Here is a 25,502-nt window from a genome sequence, read left to right on the forward strand (position 1 = left end):
AATGAAAGAATAGAATCTTGTGCAGGCTGCAACTCCCAGAGGTAAAACCCACAGTACTAGACTTCCATCTGTATAGCCTATTTTATTTCAGAGAGGTTTCATTTAGTTTTCCTTGGTTAAATTAGTCTGAAATAGTGTCTTTGCAAGTTCATTAAAATTATGCTACAATGGGCGTGTACTGTAATTTTTGAAGTTTTGTGTTCAGTTTCTTGGTGGTGGTGGTTTTGCCACCACCAGGTGCTGTTTACCTGGTGTTCTCGTCATCCTTTCTGCTATGTCCTCATGTTTGTTATGCTCTCTTGCCTTTCCACTCACCATCATGGCCAGAAGTGTTACCCCTGATCTGTTCTCCTATCATAGAAGTCTTTCTCTCTCCCCACTCCCACCCCTATAATAAAATACTGGATTAAAAAAAAAAAATTACCTGTGTTAGTTACATGCCGTTGGAGTAGGGGAGGGAATCCTCTTTGGCTGAATACTGTAATTTTATAGCATGTAAGGAGATTATTACACCAGAATACTTATCTGTAATATCCACATTTACTAAATGTAGCCCTTACTAATTAGTAAAGACTTTTATCTGCTTGGAGAAATCTGGATTTGATAAAAAGCTCTATATGTTTCAAAAAAAAAGCAAGCTCTCTGGGGCAGGGGGTGGTACTGGGTTTTAGTTTTATTCTTCAAGCAGCATGCTAAAACGTACTGAATCAATACTTTGAATCAATATACATGTATTCAGTAGTTTCCTAGGAGCAGTTAGACCTGCGTAGGAGGCCTAATCCTGATGAGATCTGCATACGTGGATTGTTTAATAACCGATACACCTACAGGGGCAAGGGAAGCTACAGCGCCAATGAAGGGCTGGGCACAGTCTGGCGAGAGCTTTGCTTGCCTGCTGCAGGGTGAGCGCCGCATTGTTGCTTTGCAGACCAGGAGCACTCCAAGGGTCAGTGACTTCTGCTCTTCACTGGCTTGTAAGACAGTATAGTGTTATCCCTCTGCTTTTCCAAAGAATAAATCCCTCTTCCCCTCAATCACCAGCAAGTAGCTTAATTAGATACATAAATTACTGTGAATATACATAGGATCCACCTAAGCCATTTTTGTGAAGGACAGTGATTGAACGCTTGAAAAAGGCTGGTAAGAAGTGTTATCTGAATAATCTGATTCGTCTAATTGCCATTTAAAAGCTCCTTTACTGTTTCCACACAGAGTTTACCCTTACTGAAGGTATTTGTTTCAATGCCAGGTAGTCTTCCACTTTGTATTCCTAAGTTTGGTACTTTGCTCAGCTCTGTTCCCTAAAGAATTTGCACTTCAGCTTTGAAATTTTTGAGTGGTTTTGCCACAACTAGTATATGTGTTGTATGTTATATGCAATATAACATACATAACTAATATATGCAACTAATATATATACTTGTATGTCGTATGCATGTGCTAATTAGTTATTGAGTACATGGAAATCTGAATAGATACAGTAATTGCTGAGTAAGATGGTGGAAACCTATCTTAATTTTTGGTATGAACCAAAACTTTACAGAGTTCTGTATTTTATTGTTTTAATGTGGAGCTTCGTACACAGAGTAGGTTAAAGATTGGCTTCCATGTCTGTTTAATTGATACAGATTGTTCTCCTGAGATTCTTTTCTCCTTGTGTCTCCGCCAGACACAGGTACTTGTTCCTTGCATAGGTGCTGATGCATGTGTGTCTGGAGGAGTGAGGCGCTGACCTGGCTGAAAGCTAACGGGGTCATGTTCAGCAGAATACTTGTGTGGGTGCAGAGGAAAGGAGGAGACAACATGGCTGGAAGATGTGGAAGGGAGGGAGCCACGGTGGCTCAAATTTAGATCGGTGGTATAAACTGATGTGGAACTGAATCACAAGGGACTTGGGTCTGGTACCCCATCTCAGTATCTTCCCTTTCTTGAAATCTGTAGTATGGTCAGATTACGTACGAGTAATCATGTTAATTGTTACTGTTTCCCTTCTCCCCTGGAGGTCTCTGAACACTTGGTAAATTACAGAGGAGTGGGAGAAAGCTGACCTTAACGGCACAACTCAGAGTAAACAGAATGACTCACAACCTGGGTCAGTTTAACATTAGCCTTTGACAGAATGATTTTTGATGGGACATAACAAGTAAAAGAGACAATCATAATTCTAATCAGTACTCCTGGAAATTTTATTTGCCAATTAAGTTTCACTTTATTGTGATAGCATTCTTTTAACATTGCATATGGTATGGGACAATCTGCATGCTGTGTATTGAGATTGCTATGGTGTATGTTATGGTTTTAAATACTTTTTTCTAAATGTGGATGAGAAAATTAAGTCATGAATTTTGTGTAGACTGAGACAAGCATTGAACACAGCTGTTCTGCTAACAAAGCTCTCAGGATCCTTTTGTTACCCTTTGTCACTTAATTTCTGCCACTACAAGTGGAAAGAGTTTAATACAAGGTAATAAACCAATCTGATTTTTTTAAAATAAGATTACAGGTCTGATAAAGTTTAAATGTATTAATGCTATTGAATTTTGTAGGCTTTTAAATACGTTTTAAGAAAAAAAAATCAAGTAAAAGATAAAAAGAAAAAAACTCAAACCCTGAGCAACTGGAATGACAGAATCAATGGCAGAGCAGCTTTTCCTTGAAAAAGAATGGCTTCATCTTCATTGTATTCTTTTGTAGAGTTTGTTCCATCTCAGGATCTGCAGACTCTTAAGTCTTCTAATAATTCTAATCTTTGAGCTAGAAGTCTTTTGTGTACATAGTATGTTGAAGAAATTTTGGTATAATTTTTTTTCTGAACACCTCTAGTTTTTATTGTAATTTTCATTGTCATGAATTTTTGAAACGCTTACATAATTCTTCATTAGCTTTTTTCAGCACAAAATATCCTGTCTGTCAGAAGCTGACTTACAAATCCATTCTTCATCTATCCACCAAGCATTTATTGTTACTTTTTGAATTTATAATTATGCCTTAATTTCATAAAACAGTAGAAGCATAGTACATCTAATATAAGTATTAATGCTATTTATGGGATGGGAGAAGAATGAAAGAGTGGCAGTTTGTATAGTCACTGGGCTGGGGCGTAAGGGAATCATGGAGATGAGCCCTGCTGTGTGAGGAGCAGCAGTGAATTAGGGTGAAGCATCAGACATAATTCTCTTTGGTTTCGTTCCTTGATCAATATGCAGGTGCCCCTTGGTCATATCGATCTTTTCTGCTTATTTAATGTACTTCCATTTTATGAGACCTATACAATCATTAAATGGAGTCGTTTGAATTGGGTTTGAATTATTTTCACTTGCTGCAACATTGTTTTTAACATACTGGGCTCATTTACTGGATATCTGTACTGTTGGCTGCCATTAAGGTATAAATAGCTCATCTACAAAACTCTGTAGCCAACTGTCTCATGTTAAATGATCTGACCTACTTGAGAAAGTTGCAGAGATTCAGTATCTCTATTTCAGAATGTCAGGTATTGTCCAGTAGTTTGTTTTTATTACTTTTCTTTTTTTTTTAAATTTTTAATCTGAAAACCATGGAAATACAGCAGGACAATTTGATCGCAGTGTGAACAGTGCAGAAGATCAGTTTGCTTAGAATAGACTTTTGCTGAACAGTTGCCCATGCACTGCTGTGTGACAGCATCATTCTTAATTCTCAGCTTGCTGCCTGCAAGGCAGTGCATGCTTGAGGGGCTAGCTGGAACTCAAAATAGATGCCTTTTACAGAGCCCCATCGGTGCGAACTCGGACGTTTTGTTCTCTCGGTGCTGAGGTGCCCGGGTAGCTTGGGTCTGATCTACACTAGAAAAGTTTTGCTGATATGGCTCTTCCAGACAATTCTTTCAGCACACATGTAGTGGTGCAAATGTATTTTTGCCAGTGCGGCCTATGTTAGCTCCTGAATGAAATGGGATAAATTACGCTGGCAAAAGCCCTTTTGTACACTTAGGCTTTTTGCTGATATAACAATACTGTGGAGCTTTCCCTTCATTGCCATGATGCTGTACTAGGAAGAGTTCGTAATAGAGAGCTGCATTTAGTCTAACTCTTTTAGTAAAGAATAGAACATAGAATCAACTGTTGCACTTAGTAAGCAAAGCTAGTGAAAAATACTAGATGAGTCATAATGAATATTGTGAGTCTTTTTTTCTATCCCCCTTTTTTGTCCTCAAAACAATTTGATGGGGCTGGTCTAACAGATGGGCAGAAAACCTATCAGTGTGTGTTGGAAAACTGTTTCCAGATGAAGAACAGTTTTCGTAAGTCATTTGCACTCTTTTTTTTCTTTGTTCAACATTGACTGAAATAGTCAAAACATTTTAAGCATATTAAGCAATAACATATTAAGCAAGCCTATAAAATAATTAAATTGAAACTGGAAGCTAAGAGTTCTTAGAAATATTTACATTAATATTTGACTCAGTAGAAATCTTATGATAACTACTTCGGAATCTTCTGGGAACTTTGTGCTGAAGATAAATAAAATGTTTGCCAGGGTTGGTATGCTGTTTCATACTGAAAATATTTAGAAATGTCTGATAAATATATTTCTGAATGCAAAATGAGCTGTGCTTTCACTTTTTTGTGAGTGTTCAGATATGATGAGATGGAGAGACATAAGGTTTGTGGCTGTCCTTCCAAGAGACATTTTGTAGAGTTATTTAGGTGTTGCAGCAGCCTTTGTTTTTCATGGACTTTGTTTCAGTTCATTTCCTTGTACAGCAATTGCACAGCAGTGCTGTGCCTGAATTCAGGCAGAGGTTTTGATGGTTCTTCCTTATGTGTTTTGATCCTGGTCGCTGCTGTTATGAACTGCGAATGTCTGCCCTCTGAATGTTCTTTGGGAAGACCCAACCTCTTAAAATTTATGTAAGGTTAATAGTCTGCATAATTTTGCAGAGTATGAGCAAGTACTTGGCAGGAGGTGCCAAAAAGCTGTGGCAGATTTATGTTGTGCTCCATAGTCTCAAAATGGGTTCAAAGGACACTGATGATAACAGGTGACTAATAATACACCATGAAATAACTCTTCTGTGGTAGAGATGAGTCAGGTAGTTATCAATTTCTAAACACATTTGCAAAGCAAAATCCATCTAACAAGGGAGGTTTGGAAGTTTTTTAGATTTGTGATTTGTTGGAATCCTGCTGAAATGTGTAGGTAAATTTTCGGATCTTTTTCTCCTGTCCACACTGTGTGAAAAGGGGTGGAAGAATCCTGTTATTTATTGTTCCTCCGGTGTCCAGTAATTCTCAAGCCCTTGCAGTGTCACCAGTATGTTTTCCCTTACATAAGTCTCTGGTTTGTAGATCTTTCCCCATTAAGGTGCTTTCTCTCTTACCTCTGCCTACAGGCTCTCCATGCAGTTCTCACTGGTGAATTGTCCGATTCCTCGTAAGCCCTTGCTGGGGGGGAGCCAGCAAAGCGATCACTTTCAGGAGGAGGCAGTGAGAGAAGTGTAGCTGAAAAATAGCTTCTTAACCTTTCTACATAAAGTATATAACTTGCAGGTGGGGATACTATAGCTTCCTTTGTTATCAGGCCCAGACTTTTCACGCTGTACCCCTTTTTTTCAAAAAATTCCTTTGAAGATCTGGCCCAGCTGATGCATGTTCTCTGGGAAAGGGAAAGGCAGTACTATGCCTCCACATCTGCATTGCTAGTTTGTGACAATGTAGGACTGACTCATTTTTTGAACTCTTGATGCTCTTGCTGTTTGCCTTCTCTGTCATTTTCCAGGGAAAGAAACAGTGCTTAGGTCCCTCTCTCCATCCTCCCCATCTTCTGCTTCCTCTTTCCTGACTGTACATCACATTTTCCAGCTTTACTTGGGGCAGAAGGTATGGAAGGCTGAGACTCACAGCAGCATGAGTGGCTACTTGGAGGGTACAGGTAGGATGGAGAACATATATACAAACAGTCCTTAGACTCCCAAAATACGAGTCCTCAAAGACGGGAAGCATGGGTAGAAGTATTCTGAAATGTTCTGTTTTGTCAGGCCAAGGGATGTTTGTTTCTTTTTGTGTTTTTTTCTCCTCTCAGAAATGTACTTCTGGTGGTTTGTACATTTTATTAACTTAACATGATTCCCTCAGTGAGCCCTGACAGATGTCCCTCTTCTTAGTTGCTCTTTGATACTCAATTTCACTTTTTTCTTCTCTCATTTCTAAAATTGGAATTGTGTTTAGCTTATTTTACCCCTGCAATGGACTTCATACAAAACTTTTCTGTCATTTGTTGTGGCGTATGAACTCGAATGAGTGATTAATTGTAAATACATACCCATCCACTCTTTTTTTTTTTCTTTTTTTTTCCTCCTTTTTACAAGTCACTACTTGTGGTTGTATATGAGACGATGGAAAACTGGCATTCTCTAAACAAGCCAATGAAATTATTTTCCTATTTCCTGCTATCAAATACAAAATTTTATTATTGAAGCATGATGCTCCTAAGGAGTGCTCTGTCTTACCTAGAATGCCTTTGAAGACCTGTCTGCTTTCCCTTACTCCAGCAATTTGCCTTGATCCCAACGCTGCTTGCCAAAGTCAGACCAAGCATAATTAACTTTGTGGATGAAAATGAGTCTTTGGAAGAGTTGGATGAAAGTTGGAAGTGTTGCTTTCTGGGGAGGTTTGGCATTTTGAAGTCTGATTTTCATCCAATTTGTGACAAACCTAAAACCGTAGCAAAACAGAAATCAGAAGAGATCTGTACTTTGGAATTGGATAGGCCTTACTTGTTTTTCCCCTCTAAATTATTTTATAGCATAATACAACATAATTTTTCTTTAACTAGGAAGCAATAGCTGCTTCCAGTTACTGAAATATCTTATCAAACAATGCATTTAATTTTGAATTCTCATTTATAACAGCATGCAAATATAGATTATTTTTTTTTTTATTAAAAAGCCAGTGCCTTGCAGAGGCTACAGTTTCTATTCTTAGTTCCTTTGTGTAAAACAAATGGAACCTCTGTTAAATCTGGAATTTTTATACTTCTGCTCTTGTAATTCTATGTCCCAGAGCTTTATTCCTTCTTTAGTGCTTGCTCTTGGAGAGGAAAAGAACTGAGGTCCATCAGAGCCGTCCCAGCATCCCTGTGCTGGCCGTCACGGGCAGGACCAAGGGCTGCTGATCTGATGGCTGACTGCCGTCTGCCCTCTGAGGGCACTGCTGACACGAGCCTCTGCCATGTTCCTCTACTTCAGTCAGGCTTAATAAGCCATTTTATTTACAAGTATTATCTGTGTAATGTCTCCTGAAATGCAGTCAGCTAATCCTGCCTTTTTAATTACTTACAGTGACTTTAATTGGATCAGAAAACAGCAAGAAATATAGAGTAGTAATGTACTACTTGTAGAGAGTTTGCACAGTGGGAAGACTCCTGCTGTAAGCTGCAGCCGGAGTGCTGCCTTCCTAGACTGTCTCCATCTGCAGTGGCTGTCACCTGCCTCCTGGCTCTGCTGCCATGGCCGAACTGCGTGGTGTAGGAGTCTGCTGTGATCCAAGTACCGAGACAACCACATTCATTTAAGATGTTCAGTAGCTGGAATTTGTCAGCATTTTAGGCTCTCAAGCCTTGGAAAAAATTTTTTGTACTGAAATGGATTGATCAGTATTGACCCCCAGTGTGCCATTGTGTCTTGCTGGTGCTTCTGGAGTACTTAGACCTTAAGGCCCTTCTGATGCTTTGTTTGCCACTTTCTCACCATTTCAGCAATCCAGGAAGTACATCACTGTCTTCAAAAACAAAATTTTTCTTCCTTTTCTAAAGGGCATTGTATAGGTTGAGTAGTTACTCATTATAGCTGCTTCTCTTGAGAAGTCAAGCAGACCCTCATATTGAGACTGGCCAGTTACTGGTTGTTCTGGCTGCTTTATTGAAAGTTGGTTCAGGGGAGCCAATACCCTAGAGCAACTATTACTGCTTTTTACGTTGTGGCCATCTCCAGCCATACAACTGCAAGACCTCGCAGATGCCTCAGTGTTACATACTTCCGAATTTAGGACTTCTAACATTTCCCCAACCAGCTCTTTTGGATTTTTCTTTTTTGAACTTCCCATTTTTTTTTCTTAGAAGTTCTACCAGACAGAAAGCAATTTTAGACTGTATCCAAAGTATCCATGTGTTCATATATTTCTTCAAATGGTCTTGTTGAAATGCTTTCAACGTTTTTTTTCTAAAAAAAAAAAAAAAAAGTCCCTTTTCACATATTTAGTTTGCAACTAAAATGGCAAAGAAAGTCATAAAATCAATTAAGTGAATTGAGAGTTTTATTTGAAAGAATATTAATGACCTTCTGTTGCTCTTTTCAGTTGGTAGAAATTACTACTTCCCTTGCATGGCATTGTAACTAGAAACCTAGAGGGGTCAGGGTCAGGCTTGGCACTGGCATGGTTAGTGAGTGTGCCTGCCAACTGTTAGTAACTCTCCATCAAGATTCTTGTGCCCGAGGATTATGGTGGAGGTATATAAGATCATGAATGCTGTGGTAAAAGCAAAGAGATGTAATGAACAGTCAGTGTCTTCCATTACAAGCACTAAAAGGCATTGAAACTGTTGGGTGGCAAGGTCACAACATAAAGTTGCTGCTCCATGCAACGTAAGTTTCAGTTGTCATGGAAAACGCTGATTGCTAAATGTTTCCGTGGTTCAAGGAGTGGTTTTTTGGTTCACAGAAAAGAAACAGGAATTGAGGATTATGAATGTAACAGTGGCCATTGCTCATAATATTGCTAAACCATAAATTGTTGCTCCATGGTGCTTCTGCTTTCTGAGTTGTCCACGCTTTGGGCTCAGCGTCCCATGTTGGAAGAGGAGCCTGGCTAACCTGAGGGTGAAGCTAATAACCAAGACCACAGCTGGTCCAGCAGCTTGTCTCTTAGGATCTGTGGGCAATCATTTTACTCAGTTCTAGAAATTATATGCTCCTTTCTGAGCAGAGATCTCCCAGCAAGATGTATTTGATGATAACAAGTTTTACATAATAGAATTGCAGATGTCATGTTTCCAGTCAAGACTCTTTGATGCCGCTGCTTCTTGATTTCCGGTGACTTAGTGGCAAATGATCAGGCATGTATCAATACTCTTAATTTTTAAGATCACTGATAGTCTTTACTTAATTTTCTGCTAAGGATATTTCACTTTCTCATTATTTTGCTTTTACTTGGCAAAATACAGTTTCTGGATGTTGGAAAAATGTACATCTTAATTGTGGTGCAGTGTAATAATTTCTTAACTTCATGATTGGGTTCCTGTAAGAAAGTTCAGTATATGCTATTGAGAAACTGGTTTTCCCCTGAAATTTTTCTTCCCCCCCACCTGCGCCCCCCCCCCCCCCGCCCCCCCGAAGGAAAGGTGTTTAAACAATGGTAATAACAATGGTAATGTTAGTTTTAGAGAAGAATCTGTTTCTTTCCTGATTTTAAAATGATTCATAACTATCAGCAGTGAATTCCAAAAATTATGCTTTGTGATGCTTGAGAAAAATCTATTGTCAGACTAAATATTACTTAGCATTAGAGGAACTGTGATAAAAATTATGATAAAATCACAATGAGTCTGTACGTTTTCTCAATTTTATTTTTAAGTATTAAATTCCTAAGTATCTTTTATCCTTCAAGCAACACGAGGGTTTTTTTCACCCGTTCAACTTTTTTGTGTTACTATTATATCTAATTGGCTGGCAGATGTAGGTAATAATAATTGCCTCATAGCTAATTATATAAGTCTACGAAGAAAATATCAGTGTTATTTATTTAATAACAATTATTTTCTAAATTAAATGTTATCACCCATCTGTTAACAATTTGTGCCTTTAACAACTGAAAGACTTGCCTGAACTTATTGTTTGCTTCCTTGGATATACAATCTTTAAAAACAAAAATAAATTGATATTTTTAGCATTTAGCTCATTATTTTGAACTCTGCTACCAAAGACATTAATTTTAAATTTTGTGTCTGTGTGACATTAACAATAGTAGAACTCAAACATGTCGTCAGTACCATATTTGAGAAGACTTAGCTTTTCATTTTTGCTTGTTTCAAATTAGTAGAAGAAAAACTGTGGCTTCTGTTTCTGTTTTCACTGATGTTTAATGATATTAAGACGACAAATACATTTTTATGAAATCTTAATCCATAGTAATTACCAATCTTCATGCATGTATGTGTTTCCAAATTTTAACAATATAAGTATGTCTTCCTTGGAAAACCTCAGGGTCAGTATGCAGGAAAGATCCCAGACAAATATTGATAAATCATTCTATTCCTTTAGGTTGCTGAAGAACTTTTACAGGTAGCAGAAGAGGTATGGTGCCACAGTTATCTAAAGGCAGGCAGACCTAGAGCATGTTATTAGGGGGCTTTGTTTTGTTCAGTCTTTGAGGAACAACTGTGCACGTATGCTGTTCAAATACCCTTTCACTGCTGTTCATAGGCGAGCAATGATTCAGGTTTGTGATCTAGCAGGTTTGGTGGCTATGGTGAACGCTAAAGATCAACTCATACGGGGTAGGTTTGGAGGGATGGGACATTTCCTGCGGCTTCCTTGTTACTGCAGGTACAGCTAAACATTATCATAAGTGCTAGGGGTGAGAGTTGTATTCTACCAATTTCTGTCTATATAACTTGTGTGACTTTTAGCAAATTGCAACAAATGGAGGCCAGGGGTCAGGGAGAGGAAAGATTTAAAGCAGTTTTCTTTTTTTCAGTTTCACTATCCAAATCGTACAAGATAGAATGTATTAAAGCATCATCAGAGGTAACTGCTGTCAGTCTTTCTGTCATGGTTAAATACTATAGATTTTTATTGGATGGTTGAAAGTCAGGCACCTGTGGAGGCTAACTTCCAGTGCAGGTATTTGGAGTCTAAACACTGTTATGCTCAGTTTGGCTTTCAAACAACATTCTTTTCTTGCCCATCTTTTTAGTACTATTGCTAATTTTTATTACTGCTAAGAAGAATTGGTGAGAATTCTGGCAGACTGGGCAGATCTGTGCCATAGGCTGATTTCTAAACTTTAAAAAGGCTTTACCGTAGGAGATAAGATGTGTTGCATGATGTTATAAAATTTTGCAATTATGTTCGTTGTCAATGGAAGCACTCTGGATAACACAGCGTTCTCTGTGTTCTTCCGCAAAGTATGAGGTACATAAACCCAGTGTGATTTATAGCCTGTGCAACATCTGTTGACTCTAAAGATGATAACATCAAGTAAATCTGCAGCTAATTGCAGGAAGTTATTGATGGTATGCCAAGGAAGAGGTGAGAGGAAATAAATATGTATTTATTAAAGGGAAAAATTAAATATATTCTAAACTACCAAGGGAGTTGACATAGCTGATACTAAAGAAAATGCAGTTCTGCTTTTGCAGAAATGTTTTCCTGAAGGTGTAAGAAAGGAAGGAGTGAATGGTGAGTGTTGAAAAGAGACAGGAGACACCCGTAAGGAGAAAGGAACGTGGAAGAAATATTTGCAGCTTATATATATAGTAAAGAAAAAAGTAGTATTCTCCCTTATCCAGGGGACAAGAAAATACCATGATTTTTTTTTTTTTAATTGATTTTACAGCACAGTAGCACTACTGATCTTAAAGTATCTCCTGGCATTTACAAGTATGTATTAGAAGTGATCCATGTCCTCTCTTGTACAAACTGACACTTTTGGATGCATGTTTTAGTGCAAAAATAATGATAAAAACTTTAAAAAAATGTAGGATATATCTCACTGAAATGAAAAAATGAAGTGCAGCTAGAAATTACTAACTCAGTAAGGTAGCTGTAGACTTGTACACCTTAAGTCTGTCACTGTCCATGTATACCTTTACTGAGATGTAAAAGTATTCAAGAATTAGGTCATTAACCATTAACATGAATTAAAACACACCAACAAACCAACATCTCTTCTGCCCTCCTTTGAGGGCATTGATTCAGCGAAGTCAGCCATCTTTGCCATCTCAGCAACTGATGGGATGTTTGAAACTGATGGGATTTTTGACTAGGATTTTTGGAACACATCATCTATTATCCTTCATTTTCTTTTATCATTGATGTGTCTATTGCAGCAGGGCACGGTACTGATTTAAACTGCATCGCTGTACCTTTACATAATGCTCTATATTAAGAAATACTACTTAGCTATTGAATTATAACATATTAATGATATTTAAAAGCTGCCAAAACCCCTGGTATTTTCAGACTAACGTGTAAATTTAGGTTATCTTTTACATCCCTTTAATCATAACTGTTTTGCCTGCTTTCATGACTGTGATGCTTACTTTGTAAATAAGAGATGAAGTCATATACCTCCGTTTAGATGATTCCTTGTCTTTGTACGGGAAAGAGATGGTTTTCTTCAGCCGCTCCAGTAATACAGTTGAAAGTGCATAATTCCTTTACATGGTTTTATGATGCAGTTGCAATATATTTTCAATGCAATTATCTCTTGCTGATATGAGCACATTTCTTTTAATCCTGCTTCATTTTATATATTGATGTGATACTCCATTTCGAGCACTGCTTGTTGTTCACCTGTTGGGATTTTAAGAAATATTTTCCTGACAGTAAAAATCCTAATTAGCATCTGCTTGAAATTTATTAAAAACAAGCTTTATTTACCTCTTTGTTTTCCAGTTTTGGATGCTCTCCTGAAATTTGAGCAGAAATGCTGTTGCATTGGTAATGAGCAAGCAGTGCAAAGCAATGGGCTCAGGTAGAGGTGGGGAGGAAACTGTCAAGGAGGAAAGCAGATGATGGCACTAAATTACTCTTACAGATTAATAAGACCAAACTGGATAAACTGATCTGTACTTGTATTCTTTCACAAGTTACATTCCTTCATTTTTTTTTGTACCTTGTTTTTGAGCATACTGTCATATTCACCTTTTTCAACCAGTAAGTTCATTTCTTTGGTAATCCCCCATTTGGGTTTTATCTCTCTCCCGTTCTGTGTTACACCTTTCTGTCCCCCTTTCTGTTTCCATCTTTTTCACATATGCTATACACATTGCTTTGCGTCTGTGATGCTATGAAGTCTGTTCAAAATAGAAATAGGACAACTAGAATTTTACTGGCAACATTCTTTTATTTTTACTTAGCTCCAAAAAAAGCCCAAGAGGAGTATTGACTTGTAGAGGTTTCACTGCTTTGTTTCCACAGTAAATTTGGTTTTGAAAGGCCACATAAATTTGAAGAGCAGCTCCTTATCTCTGCAGTGTCGAAATTAAGCTTCAGTGAATTTATTATGGAGGAGTGGACTTTTTTTCTCTGTGTATTTTTAATGAAGAGCAATCTTAATTACAAGAATAAAATGTGGACTTTTAAAATGACATAGATACTGGCTTTGTTTTCATGATTATACATTTTGGATCATGTTATGGACCTGGTGTACTTGTAATTTATAGGTATTGGTGTAAGAAATTTTCTTTTGAATGATTTCTGATTTCCAGGCCATATCTCAGATAGAATATTTAGGGTGGAGTTGATTTCAGCTCTGTCCAAATGCTGCTGCTGAATGGCATGAATGTTACAGTTCTTTGGCAGTATCTTATCACAGAGAATTTAGAAAAAAAGCGGGTTTAGTTACTAAAAATGTTTTGGAGCTCCTGAGGAAGTTTCTCAAATCAGCTTGTTTTGAGGGAAGGCATAAGAAGCTTAGGGTGATTCTTAGTATTCTAGATCTTAATGTTTCAGGCTTTACCAATTTTAATTATATTAAAATCGAACGTGTGCATTCCTGCAGGTTAATATGCTTCATGGGTAAGGTGGGCAGCACCACAAATGTGGTATTCTCCCCAGATGTATTTTTTGTGCTGTAGCTTGTGTCTTTTGCCTCCTGTCCTACCTGTGTGCACCTCTGAGAAAGGTCTGGCTCTGTCTTCTCCTGACCACCTGTTAGGTAGCAGAAGACAGCAGCTAGATCTCTTCTTGATCGTCTCTTTTCTAGGTTAACAAACTCAGTTCTCTCAGCCTCTCATGCTCATACGCTTCAGTCCCCTGTCTTGGTGGTTCCCTGTTGGACTCATTCCAGTTTGTCAATCTCTTTCTTGTACTGGGAGGCATGGAGTACAGTGGCCTTACAAATGCCAAATAATATGAATAATCACTTCCCTCAGCCTACTGGCTACACCTTTGCTGCACCCAGTCTGGTCCACAGTAGGCTGCCTCTGCCACAAGGACATACTGCTGGCTTATGTTCAACTTACTGTCCACTGAGTCCTTTTCTGCAAAGCTTCTTTCCAGCCAGTGAGCATCTGGCCTGTTCAGGCGAGGCGCACAGGGTCATGCCATCCTAGATGAACAGGGCTTAATGTGCTTTTGCTGAACTTTGTGATGTTTCTGTCCGGCCATTTCTCAAGGTTGTTGAGGTTCTTCAGAATGGCAGCCCTGCCCTCCAGGGTGCTGAGCACTTCCCCCAAATTGCTGTCACCATAAACTCACAGAGGATTAATCTTGTCCCATCACTCAGGTTATTAACAGTGATATTAAACAGTATCAGCCTCCAGGATGTGGAGTTGCTGCCCAGTCCCCTTTGAGCCTGGTAGTCCAGGTGATGGAGGAGACAGTGGGCAAAATAGCAAGTAGCAGGTTTAGTAGGTCGTGGTTAAGTAAGGTTGTGAGTCTGTATTCAAGGGCGAGGGGGAGGGCTGGGGGAGATGTAATGGTGCGTGGGTGGGGGAACCTTAAAGGAGTTCAACAGCTCTTGCTTTAGACCTAAGTGAATGTGGGAGTAGTGTGGTATAACTTGTGATTAGACCTAAGTAATGTTTGTCTTGGTGTGTTAAGCTATTTTCTGAATCATGGCATTTTCACAGGAATGTCTCCAAAATATGGTGCTCATTGTTAAGTCACTGGTGATGATAAAAATAGATATCAAACTCATTTCCATCAATTCTAGATCCCGCCTGGCATCTGATTTCCAGCCCAGAGAGCAGTAGGAATTAACTCTTCCATCAAGGCAATTTAAATGCAGCTTTAATATGTTAAAAATAGCTAGCTGGTTTTCCCCACTATTCCTCCAGTATTGTTATCAACTTCGGGTGTATTTTTTTAATTTAGTGCATGCAGTCTGGAGAGAAACAGTAAGTTTCCTCTGTTTTTATTTTTAATGTTCCCCTTCACTGGGGGCATCTATCAGAAACTGTACCTGGTAGTCTAATACATTCTGTTTCCTTTTCTGGACTTAAGCAGCAAGAGTGTGTTAATGTGCTCTCTGAGAAAGTAAACAGAAATACAGCACCATGGGCCTCACTCAGTTTCTGTCTCCAGCAGGACAATTTTGCCTCGCTTATGTTGCTCAAACAGCTAAAAACTGAAACCTTATGAATTATGGATACAAGTAGTTAATTTTTAAGATGGTAGGAATTGATTAAACACAGATCAGTTTTCATAGGAACTTAATGGCATTTTAGTGGCAGAGAGAGATTTTATTCTTGATTGTTTCACTGAGAAAAGGAAATGTTTGCAGGAATCTTGTCCAGTAGGAAAAGGAAGGAAAGATAGCAGGGGTTTTGTAAGTAACTGGCATTTTAGTAAAATAAAATCTTCTTCCTCTTTAATAATGAATTCATGATATTTACAGAAAAATTGAAAGATAAATAATTTGAGATTCAAAATTGATAATTTTGTAAAGTATATCTAAAATATATGGCATATTGTATATGGCACATAGTATAGAACGATTACATTCTTCTGAACACTTCACAAGGCACCATAATCTATGCAGTTTTTAAAGGAATAAACATCTTTTGAAGAGTTCACATTGTATAAGATGGCTATAAGGTGTTGTTTCATAGTAACTAGTGAAATCCCTTTCATTTGATTTAAAGCCTTAATATAAGCCTTGCTTCAGCAACTACTTCAGTGCCTGATGCAGTGTAGGGCAGTCATTTCGGCCTATGTGGAGAATTAGTTTGATTAAAACAGAACATGGAGAAAGGTTCTTTTTGGAGGCGTCACCTTCCAGTTTGAAGACCTACAAATATGCCTCCTCTTGCCATTCCCATCTGCTCTGTGGATCAATTGAATGAAAAATTTAAGTGCCTCCAAGAAGCAGGCACCACAAGAAGTTCTTTAAGTTAGGGTGTTCACTTATTCAACTTAGAGAATAAAGACGTAATATAAAATATTACGTTGCTTTCACAAAAGGGTAAGCATTTGGTTTCTGCTGAGGTATTGGGATCTCAGGCCCTGGTCTAAGACTGGTTTTAGTTTTATATTATCTGCACTGATAAAAACAAACAAATTGGCTTATTCAGGCCCAGCGGTGCCCTGGGTTGTTGGATCAGATATAAGTGAGACAAACAGGATATTGTCCTTCCTTTTCAGTAGCTAACATTTCCGTTAGGACCATGGAAGTTTCTGTGCTGGATTAGATTTGTGGCCCATTTGGATTAGCAAATTACTTTGAGGTACTTTAGAAGCAGATGGAAAAAAACTCAAATGGGTCCTTAGCAGTTCGAACAAATGAGTCCACTCATTTTGTTTGTTTTGTGCTTGTATCTAGGCACTGCTTTAAGACCAAAGACTGTGAAAGTCTAATAACCCCTTTCAAAACTGAAATTGATTGTCATTACTGAATACTTCTCCCTCGTAGGAAAGATTTGATGTGCTTTTGCAGTATCTGTCCACTCCCTTCTAATTTTGTGTAACAGAAATAAATATTGCAAATAGCAGTTTAGATTCAGTGTCATGAACATCATCTACCAATGCACATGTGAGCTTCCACCAAGAGGGGAAGCTGTATCCTACCTGTGGGTTCCTACCCTCTCCCTGTGCTCTTCTGTGTCTGTATCATGAGCCAGGTGAGAGAATGCCTTTAGATGGAAACTAACTCAACAGAAGCAACTCTCATGAGTGCCAAGACCTGGAGGCAGGGCTGGAGTGAAAGAACAGAGAAGCAGGTTCAGGACATGGAGGTAGAAATGAGCACGTGTTCTGTTCAGAGCAGCCTGCACTCAGGTCAGCTGAAAGTAATAACAACATTGCAGTTTTACTCCATCTTGCCATTCTTTATTTTTAATATGCTATTTCTAATGGACAGTTTCAACCAATTTGTTCTGATGCTTAAGTTACCTCTGGAGTAATTTTCAGTATGTGCTGTGCTGCATGCACTGTAATGTTTGTGCGGTAGCAGTCTTCTACAGTATTTCTCAACAAATCATGTTTTGGTAGCCTCTCATCTTCTGCATACTTAAATCCTAACAGAACTCTTGGGTATCATTTGGACCTGTTGACAAAAAAAAATAGTAGCGTTTGTAAAAATTACAAAATTGTAAATTTTCTTCATTATTGAAAAAGAACAGCCTTAGGATACAGATATCATCGACATTTTCTGTGACTGAGACTGCAGAAGCAAAATAAAACAAATGACCTATACAAAACAAATAAGCCTTCCTCAAACAGGCAAACAAAAGTTTATGGTTTTACAAATCTGTGATTTTATTTAGAATTTCAGGAATGGCTTAATTTCCTTTCACACACCCCCTGCCCCCCAGTCTCTTCTAAAACATCTCTTATTCTTGCTGCATGTGCATTGGTGGGGCAGTGCATCTTCGGTGTTTGCTCCTAGGGAAATCCACTTTAGCTCTTCTAATTTCATTCTTTTCCCCTCTTTGTTAGTATCACTGAGGTTATTTCTCAGAGCACAGAAGGATTTCTCTTTTGGCTCAGGTAGCCTCTTCAGTGACTCAGTGTAATGACATTGGTTTATTACTGGCTGTCCTGGTTTCCTCTTTGTTAGTGCACCTGATTGTCCTCAGTAGACTTCTGTTGATTCTCTAGTTCCAGCAAAAGCTCAAAATCAACTCAGTTTAAGAAAAGAGGATAATACGTTTTTTTGTGGACGTCATATTGATGCTAGCTTCATAATTAGCTTTTTCCCCAAACATATTTTAATACTTACAGAAAGTTTTAATTCAGATTTTTTCCTTTCTTCATTATATGTTGTCACAGAGCAATATTTGAGGTCAAAAGATGAGAACACATAAAAGAAAGATTCTGTGTTGTTCAGTCACTTAGATTAAGAAAAGCTAACTGTGTTGCTCAAAGTATTGTTTTTCTACCTAATGTACTATGTGCATATCGGATTTATCTCTGTCTATTAAACTCCTCTTACATAACTATCTGGGAAATGGTGGTTTAAAAAACGCATTTGTAAGCAGCATCTCAGCCAGTAGATTAGAAAAGCTGTTCGGATTTAGTAAACCAAGAAAATTCGGAGCTGTAATGACAAAAATATTTTTTCTTTAAGGAATACAAAGTTCTAACCCTTTGTTAGGCTGAGGTAGGTTATAAATTTCACTGATTCCTAGGGCTCAGTGTATTCTGCCTTGACATAGAATACTTTTATTCAAGAAGAGGATTCAGCAGGCAGTCTGTATTTTAAGTCCTTAAAAAGTCATTTCCAGCTGTGCTTTCCAAGCTTAATAAGGTGTGATAGTTAGAAGGGAAGCAATACCAACACCCTATGGGAGAGTTAAGGATTTGCCTTTGTTTTTACGAACCCATATAAAAAGGTAGAATTATCAGAGGGATGAGAGGTAGAGGAATGGCTGTAGCACCGTAGCTCCCTCCTCTGATTTCCCCTCTGGCTCCACTGAGCAGAAGTGTCTGAAGCAGCAGGCTGCATGTCATGCTAGCGTGAGGGCAATGCCTGTTGTGGCTGCATCCAGTCCTAACTGCATCCAGCCCTGGCATGGCATCTTATAAGACTTTTAGGTCCTAATTCATTTAAAGCACAAGTCTTCTCAAAGTTAACAAAATGTTATACCTCTGCTTTTAAAATCTGTTAGGGTAGAGATGGCAGTTATAAATACTATACTCTCTAATTCCGTTATGGTTAATATAGTATTAGTTTTTTTTTTCTAGTGCTTTAAGTTTAAAGCAGAAGGAAAGACGGCAAGTTTTAAACCTGGCCCCAGTCCCCCAGAGTCTGTGCTAACTGGGAGAATGAGCCATTGTGTCTGCTTAATTCCTGAGAAGACACAAGTATCTTAGAGCCCATGTCAGCCTCACCTCTGATCATGACCATAGTGTTATCGACTGACTGTGCGCAGCAAGAAACAAAATAATGATTGCACAAATGCCTGAAGCAAAATCCTGGATTTGGCAGGTCCCTGGGTTAATCACTGGTAGTGTCTTTGTTGTACTTCATGTGACATGGTTTCTTCGCTAACTAAAATTGACTGGTTGGAATGTGCAATTTCCTCTGCAGTGGTTTAAACAAACTGGATCCTGCATGCACTGTGGCTCTGGCTATGATCTGGCCAACCACCCTTCTACTCAGTTTCATCATGCTGTCTGCAGTGGCAGCATCACTCTTGGCGAGTATAGAGATTTCTAACATGATGTTGTCTGCTTAGATGATAAAAGGTATCCAAAGGTGCATATTCTGCCTGTGTTGCAGCTTCTGCTCTCACATAGGAATGGCAGGAGATCACTTGGAGGTGTTTCTGCCATAGACCTGCTGTCCTTATGGAAACTGCTTTCCTTTTGAAAATATGATAATATGATTGCTATGGCTTCCCTACTGGTTAGAATAGCAACTAAGAGCATCTGTAGCAGGATGTCTAGCCACTGAACCCCCAGAAAGGCCCTCTGTTTTGAAGTCCTGCTAAATGAAATGCATTGTCCCAAAGCATTTTGTTAGGATTGCAAGAAACCTGGAACAAAGCTGCAGATTTTGGCAGTTGAGCAGGAGGTGGCTGCCAGTCTTAGACACAGATGGAAGTATTTGCAGAAGCCAAAGCAGCATGGTCTTTCTGTTCCTTTCTTAAAACCATCAGAAGGATTAGATTTTTAGCACTTGAAATGGCTTAATTTAGATTTTGAGATTTTAAAATACAGCAGGGAGAAACAGTCTCTTTTTTAGTTCTCTTCCACAGCGTTTTCTGCGGATTTAGGAGATCAGAACCATATTTTAATTTTATTTAAGTAATGTGGGGTTGCAGAATATGGTTTTGTGACATAAGTGAACTTCACAACAGATCTTGTATTTATGGGCTATGTAAGTCCTTGGTGATATCTGCACCTTTTTAAATCTCATGTTGCCAAGAAACTACTTCAGAATTTACTGTGGCAGTAGACATAATCTGTGGGTAGTTCCTTGCACTTTTTTTTTTTTTTTTGTACAGCTGAGAGGAAGGGGTCAGAAGACTAGTCTTCACGTTCAAGACACTCATTGAAGTCAGTAATTGAAGTTAGTGGGAGTTTAATACTAGTTTTAATAGGTTTATGTGGAAAGCCACCTGTAGATATGCAGCTTAGTCACAGCAAAAGTTGCAGAGAAGTAACTGGGTAAGCATGGCTGTTGTAGCCCCTGGCAAAAGCAGCTTTGCAAGCATGCCTGCATATAGGGCTTCATTAATAGCCTGTGCAGCATGAGGTGTGCTGTCCTGCTGCTTGGCTGTCCTTTGAGTTCTCTGATCCATTTTTAAACAAATGCGTACAGACAAAGCATTTGCAGGTCTTTTCTTAGTTAGATTAAAACCTATTTGCCATACTGTACTGTTAAGAGAACTGATTTCCTTTGTGCCTTACCAAGCTTTAATGCAGTATTTCTCTAAACTTTCTGCTTCAGTTTCTTATGCAGTGTTTTTCATATGCAGGTACGAGGATATTCTCTGCATAGCTGTGAAGTAATTCACTTGAAATGTTGCATTCAGTTGTGACCATGTGGTTGCTAAAATTGATTTGAGGCTTAAATTAGTTTATTGTGAATAAACAAAAATAATTGACTATGAAAGTGAAAGGTTATTTGGTAAAGATTTAAAAGTTCTGTTTGCTTAGTTGGAATTTAAGTCTGTGCTTTAAGAAACTTACTGGGGGGCATAAGAAGAAGATAACTTTATTAGGAAGTCGTAGTGGGCTGGTTATAAATGGAAATAGTGGAACATTGTCTTATGAAGGAAGTATCTGGCACTGGCTGAAATGCCTTGGCCATAATTTTGTTAGTTTTATTGGTTCTTTCAAAAGAAGCGGTGGATGACCTGATTTGATTGAGCAAAATGCTGAAAAATGTGTAAATGAGACTAGTTCTTAGTTCTGCATTATCTTGGAGATAGGCAGTAGTGTCAAGGTCTAGGCTACCTTGACATCAGGAGTTGGGATGATTTAAATCTAGAAAGACAAAAAAGGAGGGGGGTGGGGGTGGGGGGGTGGGGGCAAGGCAAAAAAAAAAGAGGCTTTGTTAACTTTGAAGGTTCTTCAGGTTCACTAGGTACCTTCCCAGGCTGCTTTTACATTTCTCTGCAGGTCTAATCTAATGCACCCAGACATGTTCAGAAGTGTTCATTTTACAAATTTAATCATCCAGTTCCCACCTAATTTATGTTGTAATTCAGAGTTTTAAGTGGAGAGGTGTGTCTGTTCTTGGAAGAGCCTAAAGCAGTAGGTGTTCTCAGATCATGCTTTTCATATTCTGGGAATGTGGATTTCAGAGCAGTGGCCATAGTCAGTTTGATTTGCAAAAATATACGATAACTGCGGGTGTAATTGCATAGCATTTGAATGATTTGAGTTCTAGCCCAATCTAAACTATAGGTTTTCATTAGCCTGAAGGAAATTGAACATGCAGTTCTGAGCCCCAAGTGAGTGTGACTAAGAAATCAAAGACATTTGGGAAGAGGCATCCTCCAGCCCTTCTTTCAAAGACAGGTCAATCGTTAGGTCAGGTCAGGCATGCAAGATCAGGCAAAGAGCCAACTGGAGGGAACACAGAACTCGGGGACCTCAGGGAGTGTGAAAACCTTGGGTTTATGCCCTGGGTTGTCTTTTATATTTGAAATTGTCCAATGTGAAAAGCCTAAATAGTCCAAAGCACAGGAATTAAAAAAAAAAGAAAGTTAATGTGTCTGGGAGAAATATCACAGATTCAAACCTCCTTTGATAGAGGGAGATCAAATGTTGGGTTTTTTACTTGCTGGAGTGCTCTCATTACTAAGTGGCTATTAGTGAAAGGTGAACTGGCCAAATCTACATAGCCAGTGACAAAAGTTGAGTTTGAATAGATTTTCTTGCTACAGATGCCAGTCCAGTCCAGTAATCTATAGAGGCTCTGCTGCTGGTGGTTTCCATGATGATAAGTTTTGTGATGTTTCTGTGATTAAAAATGGGGGGGAGATTGTTTTCTTTTGTTGCCGTTCTTCTGTGTTTGATTCCAAATGTTTAGAAGTGTGATTTAAATATATGAAGTATAATCTGAATCTGTAAACCAGTAATATATCTGGATTTTCAGATCTTAGAGCAAATCATGGTTATTCAATATTCAGACATCTGGTTAGAGAAGTTTAATTATCTTGTTAATCCTTTGGGACAAGGAGATGACTTCCTGCCCTGTGACTGAGATTCTGGAGTTCTTAGAACTCGTGCTGTGCACCTCTTCAGCAGTGTCTGGGTCTGGAGAAGTGTGGTGAACTAAATTCAGTGTATTGAATATCCAGGTTTTCTTGAGTAATAATCTTCTGATTTTCAGTTTTTCTGGTATAATACATTACTCTGACATACTCTGTTGTCAGATGTTATATGCAAAAATGTCCCTTGGAACTAACTAACTTTTAAATGTTTCAGGATGTTTAAAATGTTCCATTATCCTATGTCATGGTTATCAATGTTTTGTTGCTTTTATAGATTACCTTTCTCAAGGGATAGATCTCTCTGGAGTAGAAGTAATTGAAAATGACCTGCTTTTTATTGCAAGAGCTCGCCTTGAGGTGGAAAATCAGGCTAAAAGGTTGCTTGAGCAAGGCGTGGAGACGCAGGTAAAATACACTTTCTTCTTTATTTCCTTTCAAAAGTGAAGTGTAAAAGTGCTCGGAGCTTGGTTTCCTTCATTTTGCGTAGCTCTGTATAATAGGGTTTAAACATGGAAAAAGTCTTAACATGAGAAATTTTCATGCTTGAGAATATCCAAAGAAATTGACAAAACTGGCCTTGTAAAATATTTGCAAGAATAAAATTTTGCAGGATCTGATACTGATATGAATAGTTTAAGTCTAAACACATACTGAAAGTGTTAAAGTGATAAAAGCTTGATGTTTGATAGGACTTTGCATTAAGCACAGTATACTACATTGCCAATATTGCCAAGCTTTATAGGTAAATCTCAAAAATTCAGTTTCTTAAAACTGTAAGAAGATTTCTACATTTTAGCTATACAGTAATATATTGAAATGATTTAAAAGATTTGACATTAAAACTTTAAAGGGCATTTTGAACTTTGAGGTAAATAATCCCCGTAGGGAGTATCAAAATGAACATGTATAATTACATTCATCCATACTAAATACAATTATCTACATTTTTAACCTGGCTACATCTATTATTTAACTACTTGTAATATCATTAGTGCTGTCTTCTGGCCTTTTAAAAAAAATCATGTTCTTTTGTGTATATTTTTTATTGTTCTTTTTAAAAAAATATATTAAATCCCCATTACAACAGTAAGAGGAAAAAGTACAAATTCCTATCAAATTTGGGTTTTAAATTAGAGAATAAAGAGGATTAGAACAAGATTTTTATGCTGTTTGTTACCAATGGTTAAATTTACCTGTAAGTCAATATGGCATTTGTTTATACTATTGAAAGTTGACATGAAAATAGGACATATACAGAATGGAAAATCTCTTCATTAAATTGGCTTGGTTAGATAATTGAGGATTAAAATTATCTGTGTCTCAAAGTTTTATTTAGACCTCTCATTTCAAGTTATTTCCTGCAGTAAGAAGTCATGATTGTGGTGAATACCTTTGACTATTTATTGTTAGCAAAATGGTATAAAAAAACCACCCCATTTTTTACTTGATTACTATTCAAATGTTGAAACTTCTGGCAATTTGAGCATGTTGCCAAGCTATGATTAAGCTTGTTACAAGCTATGAAGCATATGCAATATTAAATAAAGACTGAACGACGATAGGGCCTAAGAAAAAGCAGGTGGACATTTATTGTAAATGTAGCAAAAGTCTTCATCAGTGTGTAGTCCTCCTAGTTTTTCATGTCAGATTTGACCTTCTCTGATAATTTTCTCTTCATATTAAGTACTAAAACGGAACTGACAAAGAAACCCAGGGGAAATCAATCCCACTCCACTTGAAAAATAGATAGATTTATTAGGTGTTCCAGGCTGTATCCAGGTAATCAAGAGATTATTAAAGTATATGCCTGTTGGGCTTTAGCCAGAGGCCTGTTTCCAGCCAATGGAAGATTGTTTGGAAGAACATTTTTAGTGCTTAGTCATATCAGAAGTGGGGATGTTTTCATGAAGAGGTGTTGGATTATGCTTCACAGTCTTGTTTTTGGATATGATTCGTGGATTTGATGTTGGAAAAATAGTGTGTGCTTTAGAAAATATGCATGCAGGCATTGCCTAAGAAAACTAGAATTTTGAATATGTCTAGCAGGATGGTATGTAGCTGTGTGTTTTATTGACAAACTGATTGATGTTTATACCTTCCAAGCCCTGAGATTTCCCATAAGAGGACATGGGATCTTAATCTCTTCCTCTGTGTTTTGTACTACAGAATTCCTCAGGTGGGCTGTCTTCCTGCTAGTTTCTATTCTGGTAGCCAGTCTGTACCTTTGAGAATAGCACTGCATCTTTATTTGTGCAGGTGGTTCTTCAGTTATTTGATATTCATATTTGCAATTGCAGTTTTAGTTTTCACCTTTGTTTTGATCTGCTGTGTAAATAATATACAAGATCAACTGCCTACATAACAGCAAGCTCTCTTTCTGTATTTCATCTAGCGCTTCTCAACAGTACCTTAAGAAGAAAGTTAGTCTTACATCTCCATTTTAGAGTATTTCAGTGTCTACCTGTAAGAGAAGCAGGAAGTGGAAACATAAAAAAGTAAAACTATTAAGTTTAAAACTTTTAAGCAGAAGTCATTAGAATTTGGTGAATGTCTTCTGTAGAATTCAGCTTTTTTTTCAGAGATGCTGCTAGAACTTAAAAAGCATAGAGGTAAAAAGTTTAAATTGCCCCTTGCAATATTTTGATCTATCTCCTTTGTTTAGGTAAGAAACTGTTTTCTATTTTTGATTAGCATGTGACTTGCATGTCGTTAAATAAAAAATGAGCTGTGCCCAGATTCTCCCAAGTAACTGTCAGCAGTAGCACGTGAAAGCAGATACTTAACCTGTAAGTGATACATTGTCTTTTTCTCTGCATTGTAATTCCCATTCTTATTGTATGTTCATCACTGTAGCATTTGTGCATTTCTCAGAAGAAACGAAATCTCTCTTTCCCTCTTCCTTTGGAAGTGTGGCATTAGCCACTGACCATTTCAGACGTGAAGGCTTCCTCCGTCATATTCATGGCAGTATCTTTAACGCTGCCATCTGGGTATAAACTAGAAGTGTAGGTCAATGTGTCTAGACTTAACAGGCTTTCATAAAGCTGTTAACCATGCTTGTCTTCCTAATCCTTTTAGAAAGAGCGAGCCCACTTTGCTCTTGTTGACAAGTAATACAAATATTGTTG

At 38.0% G+C, this 25,502-nt stretch overlaps 1 protein-coding gene across 1 annotated transcript in view; it reads left to right on the top strand.

Annotated features, from left to right (window-relative positions):
* COG5 (component of oligomeric golgi complex 5) overlaps positions 1-25,502 on the top strand; it is a 181,922-nt gene that overhangs the window by 52,553 nt on the left and 103,867 nt on the right. Inside the window, exon 7 of the mRNA XM_080392755.1 lies at positions 22,649-22,779. Within this exon, the coding sequence (XP_080248881.1) occupies positions 22,649-22,779 (131 nt within the window). The remainder of the gene's footprint in view (positions 1-22,648; positions 22,780-25,502) is intronic.

This window comes from Falco punctatus (genome assembly GCF_963210335.1).
Source record: "Falco punctatus genome assembly, chromosome: 6".
Classification (NCBI taxonomy): Eukaryota; Metazoa; Chordata; class Aves; order Falconiformes; family Falconidae; genus Falco; species Falco punctatus.